General features: G+C 42.4%; 1 protein-coding gene across 1 annotated transcript in view; it reads left to right on the forward strand.

The window, feature by feature from the left end:
• The window catches only part of runx1 (RUNX family transcription factor 1), a 72,727-nt gene that overhangs the window by 563 nt on the left and 59,664 nt on the right, over positions 1-12,500 (forward strand). Inside the window, 1 exon segment of the mRNA XM_084050574.1 lies at positions 1,207-1,318. Within this exon segment, the coding sequence (XP_083906700.1) occupies positions 1,261-1,318 (58 nt within the window). The 5' untranslated portion in view covers positions 1,207-1,260.

The following is a 12,500-nucleotide window of genomic DNA, read 5'->3' on the forward strand; positions in this document are numbered from 1 at the left end:
TTTGCACACATTTTCAAGATGCTTCAATCTATGAGCTATGAGCTTGTATATCTGCTATTATTTAATAGCCAATAGGTTTTAGTGGTTACACAGATGCGTTCCCGGTTTTAATGGGTTAACTCTCAGAGTTACAGACCTGCAAGGGTCTATTTGGTTCCATTTGAATTCTCAGAGTTACAATTGGATTGATTAGCACTGTGTATTTTGCTTTTGGACGTATGTCTGAAGGTGTGACCATCATCTAAACATGTGCATTGTTCGTGCATGGAAACAAATCAGGGTCTCCACAAACATCATTGTAATTGACTCGTGTTGAATATTTAACAACAGTGTTGACAGTGTTGACAGTGTTGTCAACTCACAAGGCCTCCCTCAATGACACAAAGGGTATAATTTAAGTGCTTGTATTTGTATCGTATATTGTATCAGTGCCCTTGTACTGATGCCCTTGTCATCAGTTTGGAGCTTTTACATTTTACCTTTTTTTTTTAATTCAATTTGGTTGATATTTGTGTATTTGTGTTGGGTTGCATAATATTTCTTCTGCCCGTTATACATGTATGTATATCTCTGTGTTATTACTGCTATATGTCAATAATGTTGTTGTTGTTTTTAGATGGGTTTTTGTTTAACCACACATAAGAAGAATGCTATTTATATAGCATGTCATTTAGACAGATGCTTGGTTTGACGTTAACTTGGTATCTTAGTTACTTTGAAGCACTAAATATTTTCTTTGCACTCTAGTTACAGTATGTGACTATTTCCCCTGTTGAGTAGGATTCAAGCCATTTACTCTGATACAACACTTTGTAAGTTACTGTGGATACGAATGTCTACTAAATGAATAAACTCTAATCGTAAATTGTATTGTTATGAGTTATGATTAACCCTGAGATCAATCAGGTGTCATTTAAAGCGGCACTATGTAACTTTTATTTTTTATGAATAAAATGTAATTTTGTCAATACAATATAACTTATACAATTGGGGTGGTTGTATTTTGTCTCCCTGCTCTTCTATTAAGACATTTAGATCAGGGCGCTGCGAGGCGTTGTGAGCTTGTAGATCGGCTATTTTTGGCAAAGAGCTTTCCGTGTGTAGAGGGAAAAAAGAGCAGACCACGTAAACAAAAAATCTGAATCTGAAACACAATTTCATACAATATAGTGGGTGTGTGTGTGTGTGTGTGCTTTTTATTTGAAGGAAGAAGAAGGGATCTATAAGGAGGGCACACAGAGACGTCAGGAGGTGGTCTTCATGGCATCCAACAGCATCTTTGAGTCTCTATCATCCTACCAGTCCGCCTTTCTCCGAGGTAAGTGTGTGTGTGTGCGCGTGTGCATGTGTTCCTGCGTGCGTGCGTGCCCTTGTCTGTATGTCTGTGTTCATGCGCTGTCACTAAATGCAGGTGAAACTTCTAGGTAGATTTCCAGGAAGGTGTCAGGTCGCCCAGGGGGCCCCGAAAGATGTCAAATGTTTATGGATCTGTGCTGTCCAATAAGTATAGCCTTTTTCACTGTAATCTCCTGCCAATTGGGGCAGAATTTAAACTCTCCTCTGTGTGTTTGTGCGTGAGTGAATGCGTTTATTTGTGTGTGTGTGTGTGTGTGTGTGTGTGTGTGTGTGTGTGTGTGTGTGTGTGTGTGTGTGTGTGTGTGTGTGTGTGTGTGTGTGTGTGTGTGTGTGTGTGTGTGTGTGTGTGTGTGTGTGTGCGCGCGTGTGTGTGTGTGCGTGCGTGCATGCGTGCCTGCGTGTGTGTGTGTGTGTGTGTGTGTGTGTGTGTGTGTGTGTTCATGCAGTGAATGTGTTCCATGTATGTGTACTGTAACTTGCATGCACATGATTACAAAAAGGTGTTTTCATTACTGTTTTAATTGCTGCAATTTGGACACTTGTGGTTTGTGTCGGTATTTTTTGTGACACCGCAGTTTGTACAAGAGGTAAAGAGCTGTGAGAATGTCATATTTGGCCTTGGAAATCTAGTAGAACTTTTGTGTACACGTACCCTTCGGCCCATGATTATTTGGAATAATATAATACCTTAGTATCTTACAAAATGTTATACAGGTAGGTACTGCTTGTTATGTGAAGCCTGATTTATACTTAGTTACCTGGAAAATAGCAGATGTACAAGCTCACAACGCGACACCAACTAGATAAATTAAGCATAACTTTGCCATGGCCAGTTGTCAGGATGTGACGTCACACATGATGTGACTCTACTTGGATTCTTTCAGAGATTACTGACTAAAGAAGTTATACACTTCAAAATACCGTAAATAAACCAACAAAAAGAGGATTTGGTTGTGTGGGTTTGTCAAAGATGAGAGAGGAAATTACATTACGATTTAGCCTGTGACCGTCTCACATTACATACCGTAAAGGAGTGCTTCTCCAACTCTTTCATGTCAAGGACCCCCAAAATTATATGTATTTGGCCGCGGACCCGCATCTGAAAATGTTTTGTGCCAGGGACTCCCAGAAGAGAAGATTTATGTAAAAGAAATCTAAATTATTCAAAATTCTCCAAACATTTTTGTCATTTTTTGACATATACTGTACAAGTGGTTACAATTATTGTGATTGCTAAATTAACTACTATTTCTGGGGACCCCCTTGAACCCCTCCCCAAGGACCCCTGGGGGTCCCCAGACCCCACTTTGAGAACCAATGCCGTAAAGGACTGCTGGTGACTTTGTTTGGCCACACGAGTCACACTAACATTATGGTTTTACCAGACATTACAATTAGTCTGACAGTAAAAATCCAGCAGTCTGTGAGACTGGAGTCTCGGTTGGAGACATATGGAAAAGATAAAAAATGACATGCACATCTCAGTGTCCAATAAAATGGCTGCTGGATAAAAACAAAAATACCTTGTAGATTAGAGCAGAAAAAAGGTCTCCCACTAAGAGGATTTTATTTGGAAACATGGAAACAGGTTGTAGAAGTTTGGCACTTCTTGTTGTGTCATTGAATTAGAAACATAAGCAAACTGGGTTTACTGACGGACAGGAGGAGGGTGGGAACCAAACGAGATGAGGGCTTGAAGATTAGCCAATGGAGTGAGAGAAAGATGACAGGAGGATGGAGCTGGAGTCATGAGGACAAAGGATTTGATAAATGTTCGAAAATAGATGATGACAACATGGGAGTGAAGTATGAACTTCATGATGGAGAGAGTGAGAGGGACAGGAGAGAGAGAGGAGGAGATGGGGTTAGGTTTAGGTTTAGAGGAGAGGAGTGACGGTAAGCTCAAAAGAATAAGTCCCAGCATACAAAAAAAAACGCCATACCTTCACATGTTTATGGCCAATGTGTGTGCGTGTGTGCGCGCGCGGGCACGTGCGTGCGTGTGTGTGAGCTGACCACGAGTGGCCTAGCAATTGCTGGCATGACAAAAAGCAAAGCCAAACAACTTGCGAAATATTGCTCTGTTTCAGCTGTTATAGGCAGTTTGTTTGTGTGGAGGAGGAGGTGCCATGTGTATCCTTAGGGACCATGAAATATCAACCCTGTTGTATTTGTTTCCCCGAAAATGAATTGTAATTTGTGGATTCAAATAAAGAATTAAAATGTGTGTCCCACTCAAAAAATGTTGGTTTGACCTGCAAGTAATAGGTGTCTGCAGGGTATTATTCTCACCTTTGGTGCAAAAAGCTCTGCTGTATTTTTATCGCTGTCAAAGTTTTGACAGAGTGATCGAAAACGTTGACAGCAAAAAATACATCGGAGCTTTTGCACCATTACGTGTGCAGACTTGTTCTTTCTCATCAGCAGTTCTCAACCTGTGGCTCGGGACCCCCAGGGGGGTCCCCCACATGATGGTGAAGTGACAATTTAAGGACTTTTAAGACCCTTTTAATACCTCAAAAAGAGAAAAAGAAAGAAAGAAAAGAAAAAATATCATTACTGCATCAAAAGTAATCAACAAGTTATACTATAAATCGGGTCAAACATTGGCCACATTTTCAAATAATATAAGAAAGAGGCAAAATCTTTTTATATACACGATCTACACGCCTCGCGTTACGAGGTGATGTGAGCTTGTAGATTTTTATTTTCACAATGTTTATCTGTGGAACCGAGTCAAACTAAATGTAATGCCTCAACTTCTACAATTCCAAGTGCTTGTCAGGGTGGGGGGTGTGACACAAAGATTTGTGTCACACCACACTAGAATGGTCTTTACTGCTGTCGGAGCTGCAAGCATAACAAAGCTGCCTTGCTCAACAGCACCTCAGCGGTACAGTATATAGAACAGAGAGAGAGGAGTGGAATGTTTGGGAGTGGGACCAAAAAGAGATGATGACAGAGAATGGAAAAGGAGGAGAGCAGAAGAGACGAGAGGAGAGGAGAGGGAGTCGGAACGTAGGAGACATTCCTGTCTGCTTGATCAGACGGCAGCTGTGAGTGACTGTACATGTTTACGTGACTGTTGTCTGGTTCCCACAGTGGATGGACGTACTGGACAGAGATATCACAGCGAGCAAAATACCTTCCGACGACGCCATTTGTGCGCTTATGTTTTAGTCATTTTAACACACAGGCCAATTCACCCGGAGTCTTGAAAATGTATTATTATTACGGCATGGGCTTGTAATACTTGGGTGATTCAGTTCCAAGGGTCACTGTAGCCTTACTTACAGTCAACCTGACTGTAATGAGCACAAGGGTCAGGGTCATCGTGGTTAGACCATCCTGTCATCATAGAAAGATCTCGTTGTCACATTACACTCAAAGAAAAAAGGAGGCTAGAGTTAAGAGGAAGAGTAGAGAGAGTTATGTATGTATATGTGTGTGTGTGTGTGTGTGTGTGTGTGTGTGTGTGTGTGTGTGTGTGTGTGTGTGTGTGTGTGTGTGTGTGTGTGTGTGTGTGTGTGTGTGTGTGTGTGTGTGTGTGTGTGATTTGTAGTATAGCTTACGAAAAGAGCCGAGGCCTACATATTGTCTCTGTCAGGTGGAAACCTCATATGTCCAAAACTGTTACTTTTCATGATTTAAAAACAAAAAAAGGAAAAGTAGCAGAACAACAAGTTTTCTGAAACGCTTATGTTTATATATAGCTAAAATCTAAAATGACACTTTCCAGGTCTAAATGGGTTAAGTGGAGGATAACAAATCAAAATGCTGACCACGTCGATTGAGCATTCGAGTGTTTTGTTCCGGATGTGTTGTCAGTTGGTTGTGGTTAAGCTCAGGGCTTTGTGGGTTATGGCCTAGTTCCACTTGACTTATTTTCTTTCTGTTCTGTCGGTTAAGAACTATATATTACCGTGTTAGGGTTAAGAATGGTGACTCGCTTGGTGTTAGGTTTAAGGTTTGAGTTTCATGCCAAGAGTCCATTATGGTCTGTATTTGATTCTTAAATATAATACTTGAATGGGTTATTATATTTTCATAACCATGTGTATCTAAGAATTTGAGACCATGTATCTTGAACTTCACAAGAGAAACAGGATTCTTCCCGTACACACTCATCAGATATGTGTCCGCTTAGAAATATTATAACAATGTTGTCCAACAAGTGAGACCAAAAACATCTCCCTCACTCTCAGATTTCCTGCTGTCTCCCCTCATTATGCACAGTGTCCCTCTCTATTTTACTACTGTCTCACTCTCAGCTTTCCTATTGTCTGTCTGTCCTACACTGTCTCCTTCTCAACAGTCTGGGTTCCTTGACTCATTGACAGTGTAGTAACTAAGTACATTTACTCAAGTGCTGTGCAATACATAAGTGCAATTTTGAGGTATTTTTACTTCACTGGAGTATTTCCAATTTTCAGCACTTTTACTTCTACTCCACTACATCTCAGAGGCAAAGAGTGTACTTTTACTCCACTAAATTTTTTTAAAAACGTGTTACTAGTTACTTTGTAGATTTTGATTATTATCACAAAAAATGCATGCATTAACCACTTCAGCCCTATATACATTTTCTTTTGAAAATAGCCGATCTACAAGCTCACAATGCGTCACATCGCGACGCATTGTGAGCTTGTAGATCTGCTATTTTCAAAAAAATGTTTTATTCATTTTATACATTTGAAAACTTGTGAAATGGGACATTCTGCATAATGAGTACTTTCTACTTTTGGTACTTTAAGTACATTTGTTATACCAATACCTTTGTACTTATACAAGTGCATTTTTGAATTCTGGACTTTTACTTGTAACAGAGTACTTCTATATTGCAGTATTGATACCTTTACTTAAAGTAAAACATGTTGAGTACTTTTTCCACACCACTGTCTCATTGATGACTTTCCTATGGTGCTTTCCGGTGACTGATGCAAGTGTTTATGAAAAGTGAAAGAGGCCAGAGGACCTCACAGCTTTACAGGATGTAACGTCTAATGTACAGGATAGTCTATACCGTCTGAATGGATGTTGTGTCTAATGTAATAGTCTACGGTCTGACTGGAAGTCGTGTCTAATGTATGTCTGTCTGAATGAATGGATGGATGTTGTGCCATGTAATTTTTACACTAATATGGCTTCTATACATCCATGCATTTTGTGAGTAATCCCTCTCTCTCTCTCTTGTCTCTTTCCCTTGTCCTCCCCCCCTCTCACACTCACACGCGCACACACACACACACACACTCACACACACACACACACACACACACACACACACACACACACACACACACACACACACACACACACACACACACACACACACACACACACACACACACACACACACACACACACACACACACACACACATGCAACACACTATTATAGACAGAGAATAGTTTGATAGACTGTATAGACTATTTTTCGATTCAAGTACCTGTAGTGTTGATTTTGACAGCACATTTTTTATTAGGTTTAGTCATAGTCTTTTGAATAAAATTCCATTTAGTTGTAGTCATATTTTAGTCATCTGAAATGTTTTAGTTTTAGTCTAGTTTTAGCCGACTAAATATCATAAGATTTCAGTCGATTAAATCTACAATTGATTTAGTCGACTAAAATGTATTTTGGCGGGCTTTGGTGGCGTTTGGTGTGCATGATTTTACACTTGGTTGCATGCTGAAAATAGCCGATCTTCAAGCTCACAATGTGTCGCAGTACGACGCGTTGTGAGCTTGTAGATCTGCTATTTTCAGAGCGCAGCACCCGAGCGCAACCAAACTTAAAATTACTTGTCTTAGTTCTACTGGATCTCTTCTTCACTCGAACATTTTAGTCTAGTTTTTATTTGTTGACAACATTGTCAATATATTTAGTCACAGCTTTAGTCATCATTAGTTTATTTAGTTTTCGTCAGTGAAAAAGGTAGTCGCCGAACATTTTTCACCATCGTTTTAGTCGACGAAATCAACACTGCTGTATAGGAGCTGCAGAGATGATGTGCACTCTGTCAGGAGTTTATCAATCAGTGGGTTCGCATCAAAGAAATGAAAATCACTTCGTTCCCGTCTTCAAAGTTCCGATCGATCACGTTGTGAAACCTATGGAACATCGTGGTCATTCAGGCAGGCATGGAAATCAAGCTGTTCCCACGCCATGATCTTAAGGATTCGATCTATGCAGTCTTATGCAGACTGACATTTACACTTACATGCTAAACATCACTCACTGCTACACAAATACTCCCTCCACCTCCCCATGGCCTCCTCCTGTAGTAGCATTTAGGTTTCACTATTCAGCATGGTATAACTTCACTATTCATTCACTATTATTAGGTTTCACATTTGGCCAAAATATCAGATCTACATGCTCCCTATGTGTGAGCTTGTAGATCTGCTATTTTCACAATATGTATCTGTGGAACCGAGTCAAACTAAATGTAATGCCTACAATTCCAAGTGCTTGTCAGGGTGGGGGGTCCCGCAGTTCAAATGATTATTTTGTGGGGTCGCGGCCTGAAATGTTTGGGAACCCTTGATCTGAACTGAACTGTGGCAGCATGTTGGTCACTCTGCTGCAGTGCATGTGACAGCAGAAGACTGAGTGAGATTTGCCTACATTTGAATAAAAACTACACTATAAAATCCTCAGTGTTGTATAGAGTCCCTGTCACTATACAAGCAGTCGGGTGCCATCTGGATAGTGATAAATATACTGCAGTATAGTTTGGAATTAGTTCTAGTTCTGTGTTTGGAACTACACAGTAAAATCTTGAGTGTTAATGTAACTTTGCTGTCTAGTTTGGTGCGGCCATACTGTAGCTGAATGGGCAGAGAGAGGCCGCCTGGGAAGTAGCCTGGCTCCAGACCAGCACCTAGAATGGAAAAAAAAGATTCAGGCTGTGTCAGGCTACCTAGGAAGCAGAAGGTCCTATAGAGGTTTGATTCCTGGACCTGTGTGGAGGGGTCCCTGAGCAACACATTCTCACAGATAGGCGTCTGTTATTTTCTGTTATTTTTACTCCCTAATGCGTCACTATAGGACTACAAAAACTAAAAGGCACGCATTAGAGCTGCAAATACTGTACTACTCGAATCAAGGTTTTGGACAGCTGACTCGGTGGCTCACCTGGTAGCAAAGCTTGGCTAAAGACCACAACCTCCCTTGATCCAATCCCACCGTGGGAAAGAGTTTTTTATTCTCTCTTCGCATAGTTTTTGTGAGGTTAGGGTTAGGATTAAGGTTAGGTTTAGGCATATTTTTGTGAGGTTAGGGTTAGGGTTAGGATTAGAGTTAGGTTTAGGCATAGTTTTGTTCTCGAAAAGTCAAAGACACCTCAGGTAGTCGAAAGTATATCGTCTCTGTCGGGTGGAAACTAGATTATGTCCAAAACTGTTACTTTTATGGATTCAAATTCAAAAATAGCAGATTTACAAGCTCAAAATAAGGCGCGAAGCGAAACGTTTTGAGCTTGTGGATCTGCTATTTTTGATACTTTTGTGTGACGCTGTATGATCAAGTAGTAGGGCATAAATTTGCGAAAAAACACAAATAGTTAGAATATGGAGATAAGAGGTTTATGCCCGACAGCAACGAATTTGTTCTATCACATGTTGCTTTTCAACATACAAACAGACTGTTATACATGTAGCAATATCCTGAGTTAACTCTGAGGGGGTAACAACACTCTGTGTGTGTGTGTGTGTGTGTGTGTGTGTGTGTGTGTGTGTGTGTGTGTGTGTGTGTGTGTGTGTGTGTGTGTGTGTGTGTGTGTGTGTGTGTGTGTGTGTGTGTTTGTTTCCTGGTGATGCTCGGTGCAGAAGTTGTCAGTTTGCACAGGAAACGTATCTGAAGCCCACACACGCTCTCACACACGCACGCACGCACGCACGCACGCACGCACGCACGCACGCACGCACGCACGCACGCACGCACGCACGCACACACACACACACACACACACACACACACATACACACACACACACATACACACACACACACACAGCAAAATGTGTTAAAGTGCTCAGAGGTCAGCTCCTCCTACAGACAGTTTAATATAACTTTAAGAGTGCACATGGAACCAAATGGACCCATAAGAGTTCATAGCTTTTAATAATGCAACCCATCCATTTGGTTCCATTTGTACACTCACTTAAAACTTTCAAATTTGACTATTCAGTCATTTATTGTGGATGGGAGTAGGATATTAACTTTGATATTAACTCAACCGTTTGTTGATCATTCCAGAGAAGCATTCACTTCCACGCGTGACAACTCTCTTTGTTATTGGCCGCTGCTTTTATCTCCCGCTTCCCTATTGGCTGTTACGCAAAGAGATGTCAACATGAGATTGCTTCACTGAGTGTGAGGCCATATCCCTGTATAGTGGTTTGTCCCCAGTCTTCCAATTGGGTAATATAATTTGGGAGAATGTAATGTCATCACACACGTGTTGAAATGCTTGTCTCTCTCATGTTATCTCTTTATCAATGTGATCATAACGAACCTACTGGATACACAATGCAGCCTTATCTGTGTGTGTGTGTGTGTGTGTGTGTGTGGGGGGGGGGGGGGGGGGGGATGCTGGTAATCCCCTGCTGTGTTCTATCTCCTCTCTGCAGAGGTGTTGGTCCATTTTCAATTCTGTCTGTCTGTGTGTCTGTCTGTCTGTCTGTGTGTCTGTGTGTGTGTGTGTGTGTGTGTGTGTGTGTGTGTGTGTGTGTGTGTGTGTGTGTGTGTGTGTGTGTGTGTGTGTGTGTGTGTGTGTGTGTGTGTGTGTGTGTGTGTGTGTGTGTGTGTGTGTGTGTGTGTGTGAGAGAGTGTGAGTGTGAGTGTGTGTGTGTGTGTGTGTGTGTGTGTGTGTGTGTGTGTGTGTGTGTGAGAGAGAGTGTGTGTGTCTCTCTCTCTCTCTCTCTCTCTCTCTCTCTCTCTCTCTCTCTCTCTCTCTCTCTCTCTCTCTCTCTCTCTCTCTCTCTGTGTATTTTTTTATAAAATAAAAAATACTTTTCAATTATAATGACCTGTAACATGCCCGAAATAGGGATGCCAGATTAAAAGTGGTTAACTAGGCGAGCAGACGATTGGCTTTAGTGCAAAGTATCACACTAGGGGTGGCGGTGGCCCAGGGGTAGAGTGGCCGGTAGAGCGGCAGGATGGGAACCACAAGGTTCACAGTTCGATCCCGGGCTCCCCCAGAGTTAGTGTCGAAGTGTCCTTGAGCAAGACACTGAACCCCTAATTGCTCGGGATGAGCAGGTTGGTGCCTTGCATGGTTTCCTTCGCCATATGTGTGTGTGAATGAATGGGTGAATGTAATGCACAATCTATGTAAAGCACTTTGGATACAAGTGCTATATTAATTTAGCATTGTGTGTCACATTTTTTGAGAGCACTATTTTTGTAATTAATTAATGAATTACACATTTATATCTCGACAGTGTTTTTAACAAACATCTTTGCAGTGATTAATGTCTCCTCTTTCTTTTCCACCTGCCTCGACCACTCTCTCTCTCTCTCACTCTCTCCATCCCCATCCATCCATCCCTCTCTCTCTCTCTCTCTCTCTCTCTCTCTCTCTCTCTCCCCCTCTCTCTCTCTCTCTCTCTCTCCTCCTGTTCCCAGCTCATATATCTGAACAGTCATGGCAGAAAGTGAGTGTTTGTTTCCCACAGTGTTTTGCTCGCCGCTTTTGCCACCAAACTCGAGTGTTAATTTACAAGGTATTTTTTGCGAGGTCTTTTCTTTTTTCATCCTCTCTCTCACACACACACACACACACACACACACACACACACACACACACACACACACACACACACACACACACACACAGACGCGCGCACACACACCTCTTCCTCGCTTCTCGGGGTCTATATTTCACTCCAGCAGGTCTGATGACAGCTGAGTGGAGGTGGTCAGGCTTGAATTTATTAGCTGTTGGAGCTGTCACAGTGGGGGGGTGGGGGGGGTCCGGGTCCACTGTTGTTATGTCAATGTACGCCTCGCCACCCAACCTGCCGTGTTCTACACCACTGTAGTGCCTTGTTATCAGTGCTTCACAACTGTGTGTGTGTGTGTGTGTGTGTGTGTGTGTGTGTGTGTTTGCGAGCATCACCTCCCAAAATCAGCCACGAACAGACCTGTTGAGTTTCCTCTGAAAAGGCCTTGCGCACCCCTGATAACATGCGCACTCGCACACACACACACACACACACACACACACACACACACACACACACACACACACACACGCATATTTACACACACACGCACCCTCAAACACGCACGCACACGCGCGCGCACACACACACACACACACACACACACACACACACACACACACACACACACACACACACACACACACACACACACACACACACACACACACACACACACACACACACACACACGCACACACTTGACACAGCTTCGTCCTTTCTCAGCCCTGTGTGTATAATAAGACCATGTCGACATGCACTTAAACATTCACACACAATGTTCCGTCCCTGACGCACACAATCCCCTCTCGCTGTCAGACGCGTGTCAAACTGTGCGTCTGTTTATCTGGGCGGCCGGGCCGGGCAGAGCACGCCACTTAAAGAGCACAGGGTTAGAGCCCAGGGCCCGACCATGTTACTGCCACCCCAAGTCCCTCGGGACCGTTTGGAGGAAGGTGTTTACGATCAGTTTTCCACTCTGAGATCCTTATCCACCTTCAACCTGGCCTCTGCATTTTGGGCACATCATTATAGGAGAACGTAAAACATGTCAAACATTTTCCCAAGTGTTACAAAATAGCGAAAATGCGTCTACAAGCTCACAATGTATAGCAATGCAACATGTTGTGCTTGTAGATTGGCTATTTTCTCCCCAAAGCACAGTCGAATAACAAAGTCTGAAACAGGATAGGGCTTCATTTTGGATATTTGCAGCAGGATGCTGCAGAGGTGGCAGAGGATGCACCGGATTGGTCACTAGATGCTTTATTGTAGTTAGGACATCATTTCAACTACCTCTCTCTGCTGGGAATAAACCAGATTGTTGCTTTAACATGTAGGTGGTTGTGCACACCTCTATAGACAGCTGACACATACATTAGGTGCAGGGATGCGAGAGGGATGCAGAATC

Source organism: Gymnoscopelus microlampas (assembly GCF_963454915.1).
Source record: "Gymnoscopelus microlampas genome assembly, chromosome: 24".
Taxonomy (NCBI): domain Eukaryota; kingdom Metazoa; phylum Chordata; class Actinopteri; order Myctophiformes; family Myctophidae; genus Gymnoscopelus; species Gymnoscopelus microlampas.